General features: G+C 38.9%; 1 protein-coding gene across 2 annotated transcripts in view; it reads right to left on the bottom strand.

Moving 5' to 3' along the window:
• Nucleotides 1-23,090, bottom strand: part of LOC121168155 (signal transducing adapter molecule 2) — a 41,713-nt gene that overhangs the window by 10,199 nt on the left and 8,424 nt on the right. The window contains exons 2-11 of one of the 2 annotated variants that reach the window (XM_040997975.1): nt 17,608-17,692; nt 14,283-14,358; nt 14,076-14,171; nt 13,209-13,355; nt 12,548-12,617; nt 11,481-11,667; nt 3,898-3,992; nt 2,466-2,545; nt 2,237-2,324; nt 18-72 (exon numbers count right to left, since the gene is read on the bottom strand). In XM_040997975.1, the coding sequence (XP_040853909.1) occupies nt 18-72; nt 2,237-2,324; nt 2,466-2,545; nt 3,898-3,992; nt 11,481-11,667; nt 12,548-12,617; nt 13,209-13,355; nt 14,076-14,171; nt 14,283-14,358; nt 17,608-17,692 (979 nt within the window). The remainder of the gene's footprint in view (nt 1-17; nt 73-2,236; nt 2,325-2,465; nt 2,546-3,897; nt 3,993-11,480; nt 11,668-12,547; nt 12,618-13,208; nt 13,356-14,075; nt 14,172-14,282; nt 14,359-17,607; nt 17,693-23,090) is intronic. The other variant, XM_040997976.1, reaches the window with a different exon arrangement.

The following is a 23,090-nucleotide window of genomic DNA, read 5'->3' as shown; positions in this document are numbered from 1 at the left end:
AAAAAAAAAAAATTCACCTATCGATTTCTTCAAGTTTTTCATCTATCATTGGACCCATTTGCTGGCAGGTATCTGTAAATACAAAAATGCTTACAAACTTAAAAAGCTTATCCAGTTTAAGGCAATAACAGCAATTTTTACCAGAGTAATAATATATAGCATCATGTAGAACACACAGAAAATTACCTTTTTTCTAGAGAAAGAATTATACAGCACCTTTACTAAGTACAATTACTATTACAGTTTCAAAAGCGCTATCAAGAGTAAAATAAAATCTCATCATATCCTTTGTCATCAATAACTAAGTTTGCAGACTTTCACATTGCATACTAAAGTCTTAAAAATATCTCTAAAACTTACTAAGTGGAGACACATCGTGCAGTATATGACCACATACAGATTAGATATGGGCAGTTTTCATTTAAGACCTTCCAAATTTAACTATTTTATGACTCCATATATAGTACATATACAATGAGAAGCACAATATTCTACATTCATAACCAGAATTTTAAAACAAAATTATTTTTATTGGAAAGGCAGATTTGCAGAGATGAGACAAAGAGAATACTGGTTCACTCCCCAAATGGCCACAATGGCCAGAGCTGAGCCAATATGAAGCCAGGAACCAAGAGCCTCCTCTAGGTCTCCTACACGGATACAGTGGTCCAAAGCTTTGGGCCATGCTCAACTACTTTTCCAGGCCACAAGCAGGGAGCTGGATGGGAAGTGGAGCAGCAGAGACACGAACTGGTGCCCATATAGGATGCTGGCACTTGAAGGCAGAGGATTAGCCAATTGAGCCATCATGCAGGCCCCAACCAGAATCTTTTTTTTTTTTTTAATTTTATTAATTGCATTGCATTATGTGACACAGTGTTATAGGCACTGGGATTCCCCCACCTCTCCCCGAACCCTCTCCCCTTGCTGCGTTACCACAGTTCAAATTCAGTTGAAGTTCTTTCATTGGAAGTATTTACCAAGCATAAAGTCCAGTGTCTTATTATCCTAGTGGGTTCAACGATTTCTTGGTGAGACCATCTCTGGTCTGAAGGTAAAACCAGCAAAGCATCATCCCAATCAATTAAAGGCCCCGACATAACATCAACAGCCATTTACAACCTCATGGCATCAATTGACATGACATTGATTAATAATATGTTGATAGGAAGATGCGGTTTCTTAACTACATCCTGTGACTTCTTCATAGACATTTCAATTTTGCCCAATCAGACTCTTTTTATAAAGATTTATCCACTTACTACATTTTAGCTCAAAAATGGGTTTATTTTAAAGGCTTATTATTTTTATTAAAAATTCAAACTTACAGAGAGAAAGATCTGCCACTCAGTGGTTCACTCCCCAAGTGGCTGCAATGGCCAGAATTAAGCCCATCTGAAGCCAGGAGCCTGGAGCTTCTTTTTGGGTCTCCCACGCAGGTGCACTTTCCCAGGGTTTTGGGCTGTCCTCCACTGCCTTCCCAGGCTACAAGCAGGGAGCTCGAAGTGAAGTAGAGCAGGTGGAACACAAACCAGTACCTATAAGGGATCCCATGTATGCAAAACAAGGACTTTATCCACTAGGCTACCATGCCAGGCTCTTAAAAATTTTTTAAAAGCATAGTAGTGGGTAAATTTTTGCCTTGCATCCAACAGGATCCCATATGGGTGCTGGTTCATATCCCAGCTGTTCTAGATCCCTTCCAGGTTCTTGCTTGTGGCCTGGGAAAGCAGTAGAGGAAGGCCTAAGGCCTAGGGACCCTGCACCCATGTGGGAGACCCAGAAGAAGCTTCTGATTCCTGGCTTCAAATCAGCTCAGCTCTGACCATTATAGCCATTTATGGAGTAAACCAGAGGATGGAAGATCTTTCTGTATCTCCTTCTCTCTGTATATTTGCCTTTCCAATTAAGAAAAAAACAGTAAATTGCTCCAAATTTCTAAAATATATCAGCATCAGCATGCATCAAAATGGCTACATTACAAAGTTAACCTTGATCGCATATAATTTGGACCTTTAACATTTCAATTCAATTAACTTAAACATGCTGTTATTTTTAATATTGTCCTTTTTTGGACTGCAAATCTCGTTAGCCAACCTCCCTATTGGACTTATAAAAATACGAAGACTTCCTTTTGAAAAGAATATACAATTATAATTTCTTCCAAATGATTTTTAACCTCTAGAAGTAAACACCAGGCAGAAAGTCAGGTACATTTCTAACTTTCACTAAGTACCTTCTAAGTCCAGGAGATCTTGGGAATCTGGTCTTGAATCTGCTGGATCTATACTCTGGAGTACCTGCAGTACTCTATCCATCTTATCCTAAAAAAGTAACAAAAGACACTCAAAGTCAAAAGAGTTTAACTTCAGCCAGTGTAAAATTGCTCTTTCCACACATTATGAAGGAAAATATATTTTAAGACTCTTGACAGTTTAAATGTTAGAGTAAAAGGAGAATCCTACCTCATCTATATAAACAGGCTCTGGCTCTGATTTCTTAATTTCTTCCACATCATCAATGACATTCAATTTCTCCACAGCTGCTATGGAAGCAAAGTAACTTTAAGTTTCTCAGCATTAACTCTGGTAATTTAATCATTAAATTATAAGTGGCTTATGATTATTCATAAGTAAAAAATGAAAATCCTTTAAATGATCATCACATTTCACAAACAATACTGTTATTACATATTTTCATTCAGTCATGACAAGTCTTTATGTAGTAGTTCAGTAATATTTACTATAATCTGCCAGTTATGATTCTAGGCATTTATACACATACACCAAGGAAAAACTCACAAGAATCCCTGCCTTCAGGGAGCTTACAAAAAGCATTCCATAAAAAAAGCTGAATAATAATCCACAAATAAACATACCAACAAAATTAAATGTAACCTGGATTACTACCACAATGTACTATTTTAATCAACTCAGACTATTTTTATCATAATTTTACTTTTATTTTGCTAAATACTTTTTTTTTTTGGAAAGAACTACAGAGAAGGAGGGAGATACAGAGACAGACAGATCTTTCATTGCTGGCTTACTCCACACTGGGTCAGGCATGAACCAGTGCCCTTGTGGGATGCCAGCGCCATATACTATGCTTTTACCTGTTATGTCGCTGTCTGTCCTAGGTTTGTATTTCATTTATTTTTAAAGATTCATTTTTTTTTTTAGTTGCAAAGGCAGATCTACAGAAAGAAGAAAAGACAGAAGGAATTTCCATCTGCTGGAACCCAGGAGCCAGGAGCTTCCTCCAGGTCTCCCAAGTGGGTGCAGGGTCCCAAGGCTTTGGGTCATCATCTACTGCTTCTCCAGGCCACAAGCAGGGAGCTGGATAGAAAGTGGAGTAGCCAGGCGTACATATGGGATCCTGCTACATGTGAGGCAAGAATTTAGCAACTGAGCCATCACACTGGGTCCTTCCCCTGGTTATTTTGTTTATTTCAAAGGCTGACTGATCCAGAGAAAGATCTTCCCTCTACTGTATCACTCTGCAAATGCTAGCAACAGCTAGGGATGGGACAGGCCAAGGATAGGAGCCAGGAACTTTATCTTGGTTTCTATGTGGGTGGCAGAGAACCAAGCCCTTAAGCCATCTCTTGCTGGTTTTTCGAGCACAGCAGCAGAGAGCTTGATTGGAAGCAAAGCAATTGGGACTCAAACTGGTGGTCCTACACAGGATGACAGTATTTCAGGCAGCGGCTTAATCTAATGAGTCACAATGTCACAGGATTTCAAGTGGGTTCTGGGACCGATATGAGATCAATAAATCCTGTTATTTAAAACAAAGTTACATATCAATCTGATTATTACTCAAAATGATTATTAAACTTGAGTGGAAAAAAAAAAACCACCTAGTAGACTTGACCTTTTCTAAGCTTTCACTTACCTGCCTCAGATTCCATGTTTAAATCAGCTGTCACAAAATTAGATGGGAAGAGTCCTACTCCTCTGTGGTTTTCTCCTTTCCACCAATTGGCATCACTGGAAACACAGTGGAAGAGTGTCATTTTAGCATGTTAGTGTTAATAGAAATTAAAATAAAAATTGACTTGGCCTACTATGAAAATATCAGTTCATAAGCAGGCATATCTAAAGGCTTCTCTCCTAAATTTAATAAAAGACATTATAAACTACAAATGAAACAATCACCCATATGCTTCTATCTAAATTTAGTTCCAATAAGAATTAGTTATATTTGACCTGGGCTTTTAATAAGATAAAAAGTTCACTGAAGTTGTCTTTATCATTATTCCAAGCCTCAATCCTACATCACCATCATAAAGCAATAATGCAGCCATCTTGACATTCTGCACTTTTACCTTTTGGATGTATCCATACAGCCAACACTGTAGAAACTAATATACATATAAGTGTTAAAGTATTAATTGTAAGTATTAATATACATATAAGTATTAAAGTATTAATTGTAAGTATTAACAGATCTTTTATATTTCATTTATTAACACTTTCAGATTTGGTTTGTCCTTTGTATGTTCTGTTGCATGAACATGCTATGCTTCATTCAATTGTGTACACATGTGGCCATTTAGGTTTCTGCCAGTCTTTCATCGTTACAAAGACTGGGCACAGCAAGATTTGAAAGCACACATACAACAGTTTGTCTCTCTCTCTCCCTCTCTGCTGATTAAATAAACATTTAAAAAAAAAAAAAAAACCCTTCCAGGATAAGCAGTTCTTCAAGCACTTGAATGTGCTACTTGGCATGCTCACACCTCACCCCGGAGTATCTAGCTTGAATCCAGGCTCTACCTCTGATCACAGTCTCCTGGGGTTATGGCTCAAATAGTTGCCATTCATATGAGAGATCTGGAGTGAGTTTCGTATAGCAAGCTTTAGGATGGCCCAGACCTGACTGTTGTAGGCACCTGAATAGTAAACAGTAAAAAAAATCCCTCTCTTTTCTCTCTCTCTTTCCCTCTCTTTTCCTAAAATGAAGAAAAACCAACAACAACTAAAACTAAAACTAAAACAAAATCACACTCACAAACTGATAAACTCGTTGAAGCCTATTCAAAGTATAGTCTGGGCCACAGACTATATAAGCATCTTCAATTTTACCAGATGCCATACATTCCCTAGAGGGCTGTGGAAACTCACTTTCCAGCAGCATCTAAAAACTTCTTTGATCCCTAAACATGATAGCTGTCCAAACCTACACTTGATACCAGATGTGAGAAAAATCATATTTAACTGTACCTATCTGCATTTCTCTAGAACCCACTTGTGTTTGCTATTTACAGTTTTTATCCACTTTTCTTCTTCCACTGGGTCATTTGTCATCAAAACTGCATTAATGGTTGGGGGTGAAAATATTCTACATTAGTATGACTTACTAATGTGATCACATGCAGTTGTTGTATGTTCAAATAAAACCTACACTATCATTTTTTGAAGGCTGAAGATCTGACGTATATGAAAACTGCTGTAAGCTCAACTTTTTAAAATGGAAAGTTCAGCTTAAAAAAATTTCTATGAAAGAATTTCTCTTATTCTACAGACAGCAGCAGCTATGAATCTCATTGCTGTCATACCACAGTTATTTTCTAGTTTTCAGGATCTGAGTAGGGGTAGGTGTTTAGCCTAGAAGTTAAGATGCAAAGCAGAATGCCCATATTTCACATCAAAGGACCCACACTGAATCAATCAGTGGCTCTGGCTTCTAATTCCTCCTTCCTGTTAATGTGTCTTCTTTCTTTATACCATTGACTATTTTTCTTTCTTTTTTTTTATTTTGGACTTGATGATCACTTACCAGTTTTAACTTTCCATTGATTCTCTACAGACATTTTACACGATCAATTATAATACCTAGAAATAAATATAATCCTGTCTATTCATTTCCAAAAATCTGACTTTTTAAGAGGCCAGCACGATGGCTCAACTGGCATACAACTGGCACAATGGTTCAAGAACCAGTATCTCATACTGGTTCATGTCCTGATTGCTCCACTTCTGGTCCAGCTCCTTGTTTACGGCCTGGGAAAGCAGGGCAAGATGGTTCAAAGCACTGGGAATCTGCACCCACATGAGACCCAGAAGAAGCTCTTGGCTCCTGGCTTTGGACTGGCTGAACTTCAGCCATTGTAGCCATCTGGGGAGTGAACCACCATATGGAAGATCTTTCTCTTTGTATATCTCCTTCTCTTTGTAAATGCCTTTCCAATAAAAAAATAAATACATCTTTAGAAATTTTGATTCCTAAACAAACAAACAAAAATGGAAGAAAGAATAATAGAAAGACAGGAAAAAACAAGGCTCCTTGGCCTGCAGAAAATGCTGTGTATGCTTCTAGACTGTAAGATTTAGGCTGGTTTTTTTTTGTTTGTTTGTTTTGTTTTTTTGTATTTCATGTTTACATGCATCTTGTATTCTCCCTGAAAGAAAATAAATTTTTACTTTTTAAATTGAAAATAATAACAATAATAAAGAACAGAAAAAGAAAAGACAGGAAGTAACAGAGATCTTCCACACAAAAGTCCACTCCCCAAATGGTTATAATGCCTGAGGCTGGACCAGGTCAAAGCCAAATGACAAGAAATATATCTGAGTCTCCCACATGACCTGCTTTTCTGCTGCTTTCTCAGGAGCATCAGCAGGAAGGATAACTGGAAGTAGTCTCCAGGACATAAACCAGCATTCCAACATAGAATGCCAACAACACCAAGAGGCAGCTAAACCTGCTGCAACATAATGCTAAAACCCCAAATCTGATATATTGATAGACATTAGTAAGGATGTCTTAAGGAAAAGCTTTTTAAAAATGTGGTGTTTCACTGATTTATTTGGGAAACAGAGAGAGTCCCATCTACTGGTTCATTTCTTCAATGCCTACAGCAGTCAGAACACTGACGATGGAAGCCAAGAGTACCCGCATGGGTGGCCAGGACTCAATACCAAAGCCATCATCACTACTTCACAGTATACATGTCAGTAGGAAGGTGGAACCATGAGCCTGAGCGAGGGATCAAATCTAGGTCTCTGAGTGCGAGACAAAGGCACTCCACCCCACCACCGTAACAGCTGGACCAAAGCCTCACCCTGACTCAAGTTCTGAAACTGGGAAATAACTGATGCACTGGCAGTTCTAAGACTCAGAGATGCTCATGTCTACATAAACAGGGGAAATTTTTCAACAGTTTTTAAAGTTGAACTTTCTATTTTAAAAAAGGGAAGCTGCACTTATACAACTCTCACCTAAAAGTAGAGAGCCTAAATCTGTGAAATGTGGAGTGAACCGGCAAAGGCACAATGTCTGTTGTCCCTGTCTCTCCCTGCCCACCCCAGTCCGTCTTTACTCTTCCCTTACAAAAAATCTTCTCTTTTAAAGCTGCAAAACAACCAAATGGCACATTAAAGCATGCCCCTCCTCTTCTATCAACTGATACTATGGAATGCTAAAGATACAAAATATTGTTCAATGAAATCTTAAGTTAAACTTATAAATATAAAATTCTATAGAAGGCATCTGATAAAGAAAATCGTGGTGTTTATATTCAGAGTCTTTCAAATTAAGAACAATTGGGGCAGGAATTTGGCTTAGCAATTAAGATGCCAACCAGAACACCCGCATTCTACACTGGAACACGTGGGTTCCTCTGCCTGCTGCAGCTGCACCCACAAAGGCAGTAGGGATGGCTCAAGGACACATACTTGGATAATTCAGGTAACATAAAAAAGTAATTATAGAGAGGATAACTCCTAACTCCTGGGAGCTGAGAGCAGGGAAGACTTAAAGGCTTCTAAGATGTAGAATCTGATGAAGGTTTTAAGGATTTAGTTAACTCGCCAAGAGGAAAACAAAATCAAGAGGATGGGAATAAAAATGACACTTTGTTGTCACCATGGACAAGCAAGAAAAATATGTAATTCGCACTTGGAGATAAGCAAAAAGCGAAATATATTTTCTGCATGCTTTAATGTTTCAAAGGAAAACTTGAGCCTTTAACTAAGCTACTGACTTCATTACAAAAAGAAGTCAACTGCAGCTGGCATGAGGACTCAACTGAATGATCCTCAGCCTGTAAGCATCACTATCCCATATGGGTGCTGGTCTGTGTCCACATTGCTCTGCTTCCCATAGAGCCCCCTGCTTATAGATGGGGTGAGCAGAGGAGGATAGCTCAAGGCTTTGGATCCCTGCACCTGCATAGGAGACCTGGAAGTGGCTCCCGGCTTCTGGCTTTAGATCAGTTCAGCTATGGCAGCTGTTGCCATTTTGGGAATGAGCCAGCGAATAAAAGATCTCTCTCTCTCTCTACCTCTCCTCTGTAAATCTGCCTTTCCAATAAATATAAAATAATCTTAAAAACAAACAAACAAACAAACAAACAAAAAACTTGTTGGGCCCTGCGCAATAAGTCCTTGCCTTGTATGGGCTGGGATCCCATATGGGCACCAGTTCATATCCCGGCAGCACTACTTCCCATTCAGCTCCCTATCTGTGGTCTGGGAAAGCAGATGAGGATGGCCCAAAGATTTGGGACCCTGCACCCATGTGGGAGACCTGGAAGAAGCTCCTGGCTTCGGATCAGCTCAGCTCCATCTGTTGCAGTCACTTGGGGAGCGAATAAAACGGAAGACCTTACTCTGTTTCTCCTCTTCCTATATATCTGATTTTCCAATAAAAATAAATCTTTAAATGGCAACAGTTAACATAAGTGATACACTTCATGCACATAATAATCATGTGAGAAAAGCAGGTATTTCTACCATGAACATACAAATAGTAAACTGAGAAATTGTGGTGATCTTGACTCTCTTAAACTTCCAGGCTTATTTTACAAATGGAGAGCGCACATTCTGAAGCCTGCATCCTTCTGCAAACCTTTCATGTAAGCAAAGTTCCTTTTCTTTTCTAAATGCTTTTATCTTCCCTGACAGATATTTTCCAGGCAGAACAAAAGGTGCAATGCTACAGAAGTTTAATCAAAGCATGGCATATTTGGAACTGCAAAGAATTCTACTTGATTATTTGAAATGATATACAGAAGGCAAACAAGGAATGGTGATAAGACTAAAACTGTAGACAGTAAAAGTATTTTGGCATCCTCTTGTTCATGAGAAATGTGCACCTTTTCTATCAGTGCAGTATGTGTGTTTCATCTCTCCTTTTTTTTTTTTTTAAAGATTTATTTATTCTCATTGCAAAGTTAGATATATATATATAGAGGAGGAGAGACAGGAAGATCTTCCATCTGATGGTTCACTCCCTAGGCCAATGCAACGGCCTGAGCTGCGCCAATCCAAAGCCAGGAGCCAGGATGTCTTCTAGGTCTCCCATTTGAGTGTTGGGTCCTCAGCTGTTTTCATCCACCCTCATCTGCTTTCCCAGGCCACAAACAGGGAACTAGATGGGAAGTGGGGCTGCCGGGATTAGAACCTGTGCCCACAAAGGATCCCAGGGAGTGCAAGGCGAGGACTTTAGCCTTTAGGCCAAAGGGGTCATCATCTCTCTCTTTTTAATTATCTTTATTTGGAAGGTAAGAGAGAACAATGGACAGATAAAAAAGCAATTCCCATTCTGGATTCATTCCCCATTGCCCAATAGGTGAAGCTGGGCCAGGACAAAAGCCAAGAGTTTGAGAACTCAATCTAGGTATCCCAATTGAGTGGCAGGGATGCAAGCATGACAGCCATCACCAGCTGCTTTCCAGAGCGTGTGTTTGCAGGAAACTGGAATTGACAGTGGCTCTTGGTCTCAAATGCAAACACTTGGATGTGGAATTCTCAAACAAAAATGGTTTTATATGAGTCTAAGTTATTCACTGCATATGCGGAGATATCTATCTACACACACACACACACACATATATATATATATATATATATACACTCCTTTTTAAAGATTCAGTTATCTTACTGAAAAGGCAGATTTGCAGAGAGGAGATAGATCTTCCAACCACTGGTTCATTCCCCAAATGGCCACAACAGCCAGAGCCGAGCAAATCTTAAGCCAAGAGCCAGGAACCTCTTATGGGTCTCCCAAGTGGATATGAGGTCTCAAGGCTTTGGGCCATTCTCCACTGCTACCCTAGGCAGGGACATGGTTAGGAAGTGGAGCAACCGGGACATGAACCTGCAGTCATATGCGATGCTGGTGCTGGCAGGTGGAGGCTTAATTTAGCTACTGCAGTGGCCCCATACATAGTCTTTTCTTAGTAAGAATTTCCTATAGCAAGGTAATTAATCCTATTATGTGTCTATTTAAAATAGACTAGATTACTATGTCCTTACAAAGTTATTTATAATGGATACCAAATATATTTGCACTTCCCTTTCATAGCAGCAAGCTGTCATACCTCACCCTTGCCTAATTCATCAGCCTCTTAAAAGTAAATATCAGAGGCCTCACATAGTAGCCTAGTAGCTAAAATCCTTGCCTTGTATGCACCGGGATCCCATACAGATGCTGGTTCATATCCTAGTGGCCCTGCTTTCCATCCAGTTTGCTGCTTGTGGCTTGGGAAAGCAGTTAAGGACGGCTCAAAGCCTTGGGACCCTTCACCCGAGTAGCAGACCCAGAAGAGGCTCTGAGCTCCTGGCATTTTATTGGCACAGCTCCAGCCCTTATGGCTGCCTGGGGAGTGAATCATCACACGGAAGATCTTCCTCTCTCTGTATATCTGACTTCCCAATAAGAAAACAAATCTTAAAAAAAAGTAAAAATCCTGAGTAGAGTAAGTTTGAAAATAAACTCTTCTATTTTTTATTGCAACTTTCAGTGATAAATTGAAAAGCACAGAATACTACAGCTGAGGAACAGCTAAGCTTCGCCTTTGGTTGGTTGGTGAAGTTGAGATCGCAGTTATTTCTTTTAAAAAAATTTTATTCATTTTTATTGAAAGGCAGATTTATAGAGGAACAGAAGGAAAGCTCTTCTGTCCACTGTTTCACTCCCCAAATGGTCACAATGACCAGAAACAAGTCAATCCGAGGCCTGGAGCTTCTTCCGAATCTCCCACATGGGTGCAGGGTCCCAAGGCTTTGGGCCTCCCTCTACTGCTTTCTCAGGCCACAGGCAGGGAGCTGGATGGGAAAGGAGTAGCCAGACACAAACCGTAGCCCACATGGTACGTTCTCACGTGGAGGTGGAGGACCATCCAACTAGCCATCATGCCAGTCCAAAGATTGTTGTTTTTCTTCCTAAACAGCTTTTCTATCAACATTTTTGTGATATATGACTCCCAAAATAAATGTATTTACATGATTAAACATTTGTATTCAAACTGTTGTAAACAACATTATTTAATATATCCTTCATTCAAGATACAAAGGATACTTTCAAGAAAATTTGTAACACCAAACTTATATGTTAGAGAAAAACGTACAAAAAAGATTTTATTATTTAAATCAAAATGAAAGAACTTAATATTCAGGATTCTAAATTGGGAATATTAATCTAAAAAGCATCAGAAAATTCAGAACACAAATAAAATTTAGGAAACATACCTGTCATCCAAAACAATGATGATTTCACCATGTTTAAAGGTGAGTTCATTGTCCTCAACAGCTTCAAAATCATACAAAGCTCTCACTTTCCTTGCAACGTTATTATTTAACTGGATTTCTGCAACTGGATATAAGGATTTTGTTTCTGTATGTTGCTGCTTCTGCTCCTGCAGTGATAGTTCAATAGCTGGTTTGAAAAATTAAAATGTAAAAAAAAAAAAAAAAAAGCCATGGTTATGTTTAAAAAGAAATTTTCTGATATTTAATTAGAATAAATTAAGCAAATATTTTAATTGTCCAATTATCGCTAAACTGTTAACTTCTAAGGAGAGGGGACAAACCAGAACATTTTTTTAAAGTCATTTTTGGAGCTTGGTGCAGTAGCCTAGCAGCTGGAATCCTTGCCTTGCACTTGCCGGGATCCCACATAGGAGCCGGTTCTAATCCCGGCAGCCCCACTTCCCATCCAGTTCCCTGCTTGTGGCCTGGGAAGGCAATCAGGAATGGCCCAAGACCTTGGGACCCTGCACCCGCCTGGGAGACTTGGAAGAGCTCCTGGCTCCTGGCTTAGGATCGGCTCAACTCCAGGCATTGCAGCTACTTAGGGAGTGAATCATCAGACGGAAGAGGGTCTTCCTCTCTGTCTTTCCTCTCTCTATATCTGACTTTCCAGTAAAGATAAAATCTTAAAAAAAAGAAAGTAATTTTTGCTCATTCCTCATTATCACATTCTGTCATATACAGCAGCTATTATTTTTATAGCAAACAGATTGTGACATTATAATATGGGTAACTTTCCATATAGGACAAGTTGTGAACATATTTTTGTGCTTTGACTCATTACTTTGGCATTAAAGAAAAGGTGAAATGTAATCTCTCCAAAGGTAGAACATAACTAGAAAGGAAAATTAATTCATCTTAAATCAGTTGTTTCTCTGCTTTTTCAGATCTACTTCTTTTAGATGAGATAGAACTGACAGTATGCCTCATTTTATAATTTTATTTCAATGAAATGCCATGCCAGAATATTTTAAACTATATCAAATTACTTGTGCTTCATCATTTACCTTTAGCCATGTCTTCATCTTCTTTGGTTTTGTTTGATGACGTACCATTCTTGGCAGCAGCTGAGGCAATCTATAAATGTATGAGTGGAATGAACACAACTATCCTTTCAAAGAAAATACACGCTCTATAATTACTTGCGATGCTAATTTTTAAAAATACTGATATAACTGAATTTCATTTAAAAACAAAACTCCTTATGATAATTTTAAGTCACAGTTTCCAAATACTAAAATAAAACAGAATTTTAAGGAAAATATTATAAACTCACAAAGGACACAAACTGGCTTACAATAAGTGACATAGAACATGGCACAGAGAGGTACCTAAATATTTATAGCACAAATAAAATGATTTCCTTATTGAATGCACATTGTACCTCTACAAGGAGAGGTGTCCTGCTGCTATGGGAATGCAGCCACACGATATGTGCATTTGGAAGGCAAGATAACAATCCCAGAGTACAGAGACAGTGGTTACAGGTCTCGGAATAGTTGAAGCCCTCTCCTGCTGCTCATCACAGTCGAAGGGTGTGTTTTTTTCACGTGTTTAATGAGTTAAAGTTAGAAATAACGACCAACACATACTATTCCCAGCTTTTACATAAGGCATATCCCTTTCTACTAGCATAGGGCTAGCCATGGGTCTGAATCAGTATCTCACCTGTGACCCTGCTGAAGGAAAAGTAATTCCCTCTTCTTTCATAGATTTAATAGTTGCAGATATAAGACTAAACTGAGGGTCCTTCTGGAATTCTTCTGACCACTCAACCATCAAAGCTTTCAGTTTTTCACATACTTTTGGGTGAGCCTTTTAAAGACAAAGGGGACAAAATGTAAAGCTGTGGTTATAATAAGTTGTGAAGTTATTTAATAAGCAGAATCACCACCAACATTCTCTGAAATTTAATGAACATCAACAAAAGTCCAGCAATCCCTAACTTGGCTGAGGAACTGACAGGTGTCTATTTGTATGTTACAGGCCATTTCCCCTATGTTTTCTCGATACTCTTACACAAATGGTACTTGGAAGTTTCTGCTGCAAATAATAAAGGCCTCTATGCTCAGCAACTCGAACTGGAGTCAGCAGAGTGGTGGCTAGAGCTTGAAATCTAAAATCACACAGCTCTAGACAGGAAATGCTATGCTACTTACAGCTGTACCACCTGGGACAAAGTTCTCTTTAAGCCTCTCTTTGCTACAAGAGAATCTAACTTATAAGAGTAGTTAACAGTATTAGACAATGTGTGTACAACACTTACAGAAGTAACTGCTTATTCAACCCCAATCATATACATATACAATCATATACATATACATATGCACACACACATATACATATACATATGCTTTGAGGAGAAAAGTTTTTTGTGTCATCAATTTTTAAAAATTCAAATTTCAAAATAAGTGTACTTCAATTTATTTTAAATGATTTAAATGATAATGATGATAATGACTAAGGCATAATTAAAATGAAGCACTGCATTTATTTTTTAACGACTTAAATATCTGCTCTTTCCTAAAATTTTACCTTATTTATCACAGCACGAATTTCTGTCGCAAAATCACGGGAGCATACTTCCAAGTGAAATATCTTTCCACAATTTGCCACACAAGCCCCAAGAAGCTATTAGCAAAAATAAAAATTAATACACAAATGTCAAAATATCTTATTTAACTTACTGAAATAAACAAACATTTAAAATTTGGGTCCAGTAGTAATATGATTTTTACTCACAGTTAGTGCCTGCAAAGCAACATGGGGAACCTTATGATTTACTCTCTTCATTATGGCTTTTAGGCAATCTTTTGCTCTAGAAAGAAACACACATTGTTTTGAGCAAGAATTTAAACATTAAAATTATAAGGTCTTTCATTAACCAGAAGTTTAAAATCTAAAAGGTAAAAATGAGGTCCTTGAGACTTCATCTTAAAGGAATAAATCTATAAAACTATTCTACAGGATCTTTTCTTCAGAGACTCAATCATAAAAATAAAACCTGTTGCAGATGTTGCATATTTCAAAAGATCAAAGATGTCTTCGGCCTGGCATGGTAGTCTAGTGGCTAAATCCTCGCCTTACATCTGCCCAGATCCCGTATCGGGAGCTGTGTCCTGGCTGCTCCACTTTCCATCCAGCTCCCTGCTTGTGGCCTGGGAAAGCAGTCGAGGATGGTTAAAGGCCTTGGGACCTGCATCTGCATGGAAGACTCAGAAGAAGCTCCTGGTTCCCGGCTTCAGATCAGCTCAGCTCCAGCCGTTAGGCCACTTAGGGAATGAACTAGAGGACGGAAGACCTGATTCTCTGTCTCTGCTTCGCTCTGTTCATCTGCCTTTCCAATAAAAATAAAATAAATCTAAAAAAATATGTATATATGTATCTCAAAAAGGTCAGCTAACAGAAGAAAACTATAGCATGTAAACCATCTTCATTTTTCTAATAGACTCAACTTTCAGAGAGCAAATTCTTCTCTTGGGGAAAAAAAGCAATATACAAGGATATTTTAAAAAGTTAATGTTTTAAGGGGTTTCCGGAGAGATCCTGATGGTCATTGCCAGAGAGGGTGGGGACCCAAAGTTGGAACCAAGCAAGGACCAGAGAAAGCTCCCCTCCCTAGTCCTGAAGGAAGTTTACTGTTCTGTTTCTGCGGACTGCTCAGGGCTCCTGGCTGTTGTCCCGATGCCCTTGAAGTCACAGGATGAATGAAGAAGTCACAGGATGTGGTTAAGAACTTGCATTTTTTTTTAACATATTGGTTACTCAATACTATGTCAATTAATTCCATAATGTTATAAATTGTTGCTGATGTTATGTTGGGGCTTTTAATTGATCGGGATGATACTCTGTCAGCTCTATCTTCAGACCAGAGAAGGTCTCTCCAACAAGCTGTTGAACTTATCTAGACAATAAGATGATGGACTCTATACTTGGTATATACTTGCAATGAAAGAATTTCTACTGAAGTTGAACTGTGGTAATGCAACAAGGTGGAAGAATCCACCATGGGGGGAGGGCTAAGGGAGGGGTGAGGGGAATCCCAGTACCTATAAAACTGTGTCACATAATGCAATGTAATTAATTAAAAAAAAACTAATAGAAAACATTAAAGTTAAGCTTTTTCAGTGCACAACTTCTTTTAAACTCTCACATACCAGTATAGTCTTGGGTTCAAATATAAACTTGTATAAAATTTTGTATATGCTACAGCTGAAATGTTAAAGAAGTAGGCATGACATAGTAGGCTAACATGCCATTAGCAATGCCTGCACCTTAGACTGCAGTGCTGCCCACTCTGCACTGCTGGTCCAGCTTCCCGCCATCTGCACCCTAAAAGGCAGCAGGTGATGGCCCAAAAACTTGAGGTCCTTCCACCCATGTGAGAGACCTCCTGGCTCCCTCCTGTGGACTTTGGGGAGGAGGAGTGAACCAGTAAACCAGTCATGTGCTCTTCATTTACAAAGAAATGAATCTTTAAACAAACAAAAAAGCCCAAACACTTGTTACTCTTCTATTGTACACTGCATTCATCTTAGTTGCTACATTTGCTCTGAAAGCACTCTTTTTGTCTTTTTTTTTTTTACTGTTACCTGTCATATTTATCTATTCTTTATTGAAAGGCTTTTTCATTATATGTTATATACTTTAATATCAAAAGCCTTTCAGACAAGTCTAAGTCACAGGGAGATTTCCCAAATAACTAATCTGCCCAGTATTAATACGTGTCCTTGTGGTATCTAGACTTTAATTATCTCACAGGGCTCAGGTTTTCAAACTCCACCATTTTTTTTTATTGCATTTCATTTTATAACATCATTTCATAGGCTCTGATGTTCCCCCAACCCCTCCCCATGCCTTCCCCCCGATGGTGGATTGCTCCACCTTATTGCAGTATTACAGTTCAAATCCAGTCTTGTTTCTTTCAATGCAAGCATGTGCCATGCATAGAGTCCAGCATCTTATTGTCCAGCTCAATTCAACAGTTTCTTGGGGAGACCAACTCTGGTCTGAAGGCATAGCTGGCAGAATATCATTCCGACCAATTAAAAGCCATAACATAACATCAACAACAGTTTCCAACATTATGGGGTTAATTAACATTGTATTGAGTGACTGATATGTTAGAAAATGCAGGTTTGGGCCCGGCGGCGTGGCCTAGCAGCTAAAGTCCTCGCCTTGAACGTGCCGGGATCCCATACGGGCGCCGGTTCTAATCCCAGCAGCTCCACTTCCCATCCAGCTCCCTGATTGTGCCCTGGGAAAGCAGTAAAGGATGGCGCAAAGCTTTGGGACCCTGCACCCATGTGGGAGACCCAGAAGAAGTTCCTGGATCCTGGCTTTGGATTGGCATAGCATCGGCCATTGCGCTCACTTGGGGAGTGAATCATCAGACGGAAGATCTTCCTCTCTGTCTCTCCTCCTCTCTGTATATCTGACTTTCCAATAAATAAATAAATCTTAAAAAAAAAGAAAAGAAAAGAAAATGCAGGTTCTTAACCACATCCTGTGACTACTTCATTAACATTTCAATTTTAGTTTGTATACAACTGGCTTCTATCTACCTTAAAATGGCTATAGGATATTATTCAGCTGTCTCATGTCTATTTTCATTTTAGTATTTAAGAGTTTATTGTGTTGAAGCATAATTTTTACTGAACTTGGCAGATTTTAGGATAGTCTAAACTGGCTTATAGCTTTAACAAGGCATATGACACCAGTTGAGGCATAGAACACTGTTGGGAGGGGTGTGCAGAGAAATCCTCCATACCCTAGTTAGGAGTAATTTATTTTCATGTCCTACCTAGTAAGGTATGTGTGAGTCCCTACTGATCGTTTCCTGTCTAGTTCTAAGCTTTCCTTGTTGTTCTCTATTCTAATTTTTTATTGTTTGCTTGTTTGTTTTGTTTTGGGGGGACCATTTTTTTTTAAGCTATGGCTAATAAAAATCTAGCCTCCAGTTTCTCTTAACTTTTAACCTGCAAACTAAATAACAGAACCTCACTTTCCATTGTAAGTAGCATCACAAAAACACCTAGACATTTACTGGTATGACTATGCATCTTACCCATTAGGAGTGCTTCCCACTTTGTCACATATATCCATAATAAGACTCCAGTCTTCTGTGGTGTTGTATTCATTTGTAGCTTTTTCTGTAAGATACATTGTCATATGCAAGAATTAGAGCATTGATTACATAATACCAAAATACCAACAAAGGCTCAATAGTTAAGTAGTGTCTCTTCCCAAAGATTAAAAAACAATGGATGCACTTCAGAACACAGAACACTCTTGCAACAATTGTATAATTAAATCACACTGATTCTTTTGTGTTTAGTGACTTTTAATGTTTTCAAAATTATTCATGACATAGCACATATTAGCATTTCACATCTTTTTATTGCTGAATTAACACCACATTGGGCAGATATACATTTATCTAGCCATCAATTTATCATTTGGTTACTGCTTTTTTTTTTTCTATTAACATTTTATTCTGGTTCCAGGTGTTTGATTTTGAGTTAACAGCAGAAGATATGAATGAGATCCTTAATCTAGACAAAAATGTCCTGTATACCATTTTGAACCCTTCACCTCTGTGATTACGATTACATTAAATGTATCATTTCCTAATCTGCATTTCCACTTATATCTCTTCCCGTACATAAATTCATATCTACACCAATTTTTTAATAGCTGCATAATGTATCATTACATAAAGAGTGGCCACAAATTCCTTAATACAAGCTGGTGAGAAGATACCAACAAACTGTGGTTCAAATCTACTACAACTCAATCTCTTGTCTTTGTTGTACCTGCTGGTGTTGCTCATAAGGATGCACCACACGGAATAACGTCACATAACTAAAAGGGCACCATCTGAGGCACAGGCCTTTCTGAAGATGTTTCATAACATAAATACTTTAACATCTGTCTCTACTAAATCTCCCCTCCCCTGGAATGAATATAAGCTCCATTTTTGGTTGCTTGTTCCCAATGATCATTTATCCTATATAAAATAGTATCTAGGGTACACTGGGTGTCAACATGAATGAATGAAAGTTGTGACTCCATGTACTATTACCCTTGTACAATACTTGAAATGTGGGAAAGAATGGTAGTGCTTCTGAGTATGTGAACTTTAATGCTTTAATTCCTTTTTTTCTTTAAAAATTTATTTATTTTTATTACAAAGTAACATATACAGAGAGGAGGCGAGACAGAGAGGAGGCAAGACAGAGAGGAAGATCTTCCATTCGATGATTCACTCCCCAAGTGACCTCGACGGCTGGTGCTGCTCCGATCCAAAGCCAGGAGCTAGGAACTTCCTCCAGGTCTCCCATGTGGGAGCCCAAAGCTTTGGGCCATCCTTTACTGCCTTCCCAGGGCACAAGCAGGGAGCTGGTTGGGAAGTGGAGCTGCCAGGATTAGAACCTGCACCCATATGGGATCCCGGTGCATTGAAGGCGAGAACTTTAGCCACTAGGCCACCGCGCCATGCTCAATGCTTTAATTCTAATGTCCAAAGTGACCTAAGAAATGTCTGTGCAAGATTCTTTGTGTGTGTGTGTGTGTGTGTGAGCGCAATCTTCTAAACCAGCAGAGCCTTGCTGCTGAGCAAACATCTGAGATGTTGTAAAGTATCACGTTTCATCAGCAGCATCACCTGGCAACAAAAGGCAATGGCATTTAGTGGGCTTGTGACATCTCTGCTTATCAAAGAGAAGCTTGAACTCTTAGGAGTCTTAGCTCTGGAAACAGTTACCTAGGGAAGACAATGCCTTGAAAGATAGGCAACAACTTCCTTTACTTAGGAGTGCAGGCTTAACATTCCAAGTCCAAAGGCAAACCACACAGAACACATCTGATTTGCTTGCATCACACTAATTTTTCCTCTTATGATGGTGTTTTGTTTGTTTCTACTGTAATAAAATCTTTCTTTTGATAACAGCACTTGGCACAGTGTTTTAATTACCTCAAGAGGAAATATTCACCCATATTCTTTTCTGTATGTTATTTCTGTTCTATATTTACAATTATAGTATATCTGAATTTCATTTAATAGATTAGGGATGGCACACATGCGATAAGCATAGAACACTATTTTCACTATTTTTTTTTTTTGCCAATGGTTCCAACATTTAAAACTCTATATTCCTCACATTCTAAGAAATGATCAACATCAATGACATATTTGTGCACAAAATATACACAAATTTAAGCAACTGAGCTTGATTTTAGACCGTATGGTAATCATTCACTAGGTACGTTATACCAGAAGTCATTTCTCATGAGGTCATATAATGTAATTAAATATAAAGCAATTTTTGAAATATCAAAATAGAATATTATCTACTTGTTTTTTCATTTTCCTTAAGAATTGAAAAATTCTGACCTAAATACTCTTCTCAAGCACAGTATGTTCTCTACAAATAAAGTACTCACACTTATACTTTTTTTAAAAAAAAATTAAAATCTGAAGATTTTATAATGGCCTGCCAACAAGGACTGCATTTTTCAAGTGAACTACATAACAGTTAAATTATGTACTTAGATGCATTTTAAACTCCTGAGAAATTTTAAATATTATAATTAAGAAACCATTATTTTATAGCATGTCACTTTGCCCAGTGCTTGGTGCCCTATTGTACATTGTCTTATGTCCAATGCATAGAGGCAGAGAGCTCTCCTGGGGCATAAATGCCAAATTGCCTGCGTTTAGTGGGTGTAAGTCATAACATTTCATCACCAGGCTCTGATTATTGTACCTAGAGAGCCTCAAATACACAGTGAAATAGTTCAGAAAGATCCCAACAGTATCATAAAGAATCATTCTATCAATACCTGCAAGGAACAAAAAGACTTGCCCTCTACATAGTGCATTATGCTCCAATTTCAGCTTTAAAAGGAACTCAAGCCAACTTACACAACTTTTAATAACAGATTCTATCAGTAATTTAAAAAAATCAACTACATAGCAGTCAGCACTGTGGCACAGCCAATCAGCCACCTGCAATGCTGGCATCCCACATGAACACCATCATGACCAGGCTGCTCTACTTCCAGTCCAGTTCTCTGCTTGTGACCTAGGGAAAAGCAGCAAAGTTCATGTGTTTGGGCTCTTATCACCCCATGGAGGAGACCCAGATGGAGCTACCAGCTGGTGTGAGCCTGGTCCAGCTTGGTTGGCCATTGCATTCATCTAGTCAAACAGCAGATGTAGGATCTCTCTCTATCTCTTACTGCACCTCTCTTAAACTCTTTCAAATATATAAAATAAATCTCAAGAAAAAAGTACAGAAAACAAGAATGCTGGCAAGAAATCCTTAAAGCTCCTCCTGCTATATTTGGAAATGAAACTCATGATTAGTCTCCTGCTTGCAAGCATGACTGAATATCTGGTACTAGACTTAGTATCCTACCAAAACATTGATAAAACAAAATCAACATGGTAACTTTTGTTTTCTTTCTTTCATTTAAAGATTTACTTATTTCCATTAGGAAGAAAAATTTAAGGCAGAGAGAAAGACAGATAGACAGATATTCCATCCACTGGTTCACCCCACAAGTGGCCACAATAGCCAGAGCTGAGCCAGTTGAAAACCCGGAGATAAGAGCTTCTTCCAATTCTCCCAACCAAACACAGGATCCCAAGGTTTTGGGCCATCTTCCACTGCTTCCCTAGGCCACAAGCAGGGAGCTGGATGGGAAATGGAACATACTGAGTATGAACCAGTGCCCATATGGGATCCCAGTGCATGGAAGGTGAGGACTTCAGTCACTAGGCTACCACACTGGGCCCAAGGTAAATAATTTTATGAGATGAATGACAGTTCAGTTCTGAGATACTGAAGGGAAAAGAAATGTAGAAAGATGATCTCTACATTCTGCTTGAGAACATATTAGAGTCCCAGCACACAGTGGGCCTTCTGCCTTGGTAAAGCAGTTGGGAGACGCAAACTAGATTTGATCCTATCTTTTCCCTTCCTTTCCCTTTTCCCCTTTCTTTCTTTTCTTTTCTTCCCCTTCCTCCCTCCCTCCCTCCCTTCCTTCCTTCCTCTCTCTCTTTCTTTTCCTCCCTCTTTCCTTCTAAAGATTTATTTCTTATTGGAAAGTCAGATTTATAGAAAAAAGGAGAGACAAAAATAAAGATCTTCCATCCACCGGTTCACTTCCTAACTGGTCATAACTGCCAGAGCCAGGAGCCAGGAGCCAGGAGCCAGGAGCCAGGAGCCAGGAGCCAGGAGCCAGGGTATAGCATCTTCTTCCTAGTTCTCTCATGTGGGTACAGGATTGCAAGGCTTTGGGCTGTTCTCAACTGCTTTCCCAGGTCACAAGTAGGGAGCTGGAAGGGAAGTGGAGCAGCCAGGATACAAACTGGTGCCCACATGGGATCCTGACGCATGCAAGGTGGACTTTAGTTACTAGGCTACAATGCTGGGCCCACAGACCAGATTTCTAAACTCAGGGATTTACTTCAGGTCTTTGGTACAGGGCTAGGCTACAGACACTCAGGAGAAGTCCACTGAGGTCCGACAGATATCACCTAGTACAGAGCTGAAACGTGCTGCAAAGCAAAGTCATCTAGCCTTCAAAGGTCAAACCTTTGTGTGTCCTCCAAACCTTAGAAGTTGTCCTAATCCCAGAGGGTTCTTTTCACGTGGCCTCTAAAGAATCAAAGTTAAATTAGCCCTGCTCCGATAGGATAGGATTAGTGTCCTTTGAAAGAGACAAAGCAGTACCTGACTATTCATTCCCCTCTCCAAGCCCCTTTGCCTGCACCTTCCCCGACCTGCACATACCAGGGTGAGGCCATCTGAAGACACCATGAGGTGATAACTCTAATGCAAGGGAAAGCTAGTACCTTGACCTTGGACTTTCAGCTCCCAGAACTGTGAGAAAATAAATTTCCAATGTGTAACCCACCCAGTGTATTTTGTTCCAATAGCCTGAGCAGACTAATAGCAGAGCACCCAACCAGTGAGAACACTTGATGCATTCAGAAGAAATGCAAAAGGCCCTATCTTAGGAGACAAAGCCCTCTAGGTTTCAAAATTGAAATTGGCCTGCTTCACATAATATACACCCAAGTCTGATAAAACCTCAAAGATCCTCTAATACAATTATCTGGCAGAACAAAATGTTTACCATGTCCACCAAAATACAAAATATTACTAAATATTCAAGAAAACCCACAAGCAAGGTAAAAGTAGTCAGTTAGCAACACATGCCCACCTAATGCATTTGCAACTTGATCAGAGAAAAAAAGGGACTTGTGACAGTAACTGGGCAGATGATAAGTGGTCAGCAAAAATGAACAAATTTTTAAAAAGCAGAAATTCAGGCAGTCTAAGCTGTGTTCTAACTTCAGGATTACAAGTCTTGCAACTAAATCATGGTAACCAAATTTATGTACACTGAAATGATATTAACAGAAGACTCTCTGTACATTAAGACAGAGTATAAATCTTTCTTCAAGTGTATAAAACTATTAAATATGAAACAATTAGGACAATATATACAATATATTCTTTTGTACAGTGTATTTTT

This window comes from Ochotona curzoniae, unplaced genomic scaffold (assembly GCF_017591425.1).
Source record: "Ochotona curzoniae isolate NIBS_2020 unplaced genomic scaffold, NIBS_Ocur_1.0 patch68, whole genome shotgun sequence".
NCBI classification, from domain to species: Eukaryota; Metazoa; Chordata; class Mammalia; order Lagomorpha; family Ochotonidae; genus Ochotona; species Ochotona curzoniae.
Note: the sequence above shows the minus strand (reverse complement) of the source record. Positions and strands in the feature narration are given on the sequence as shown.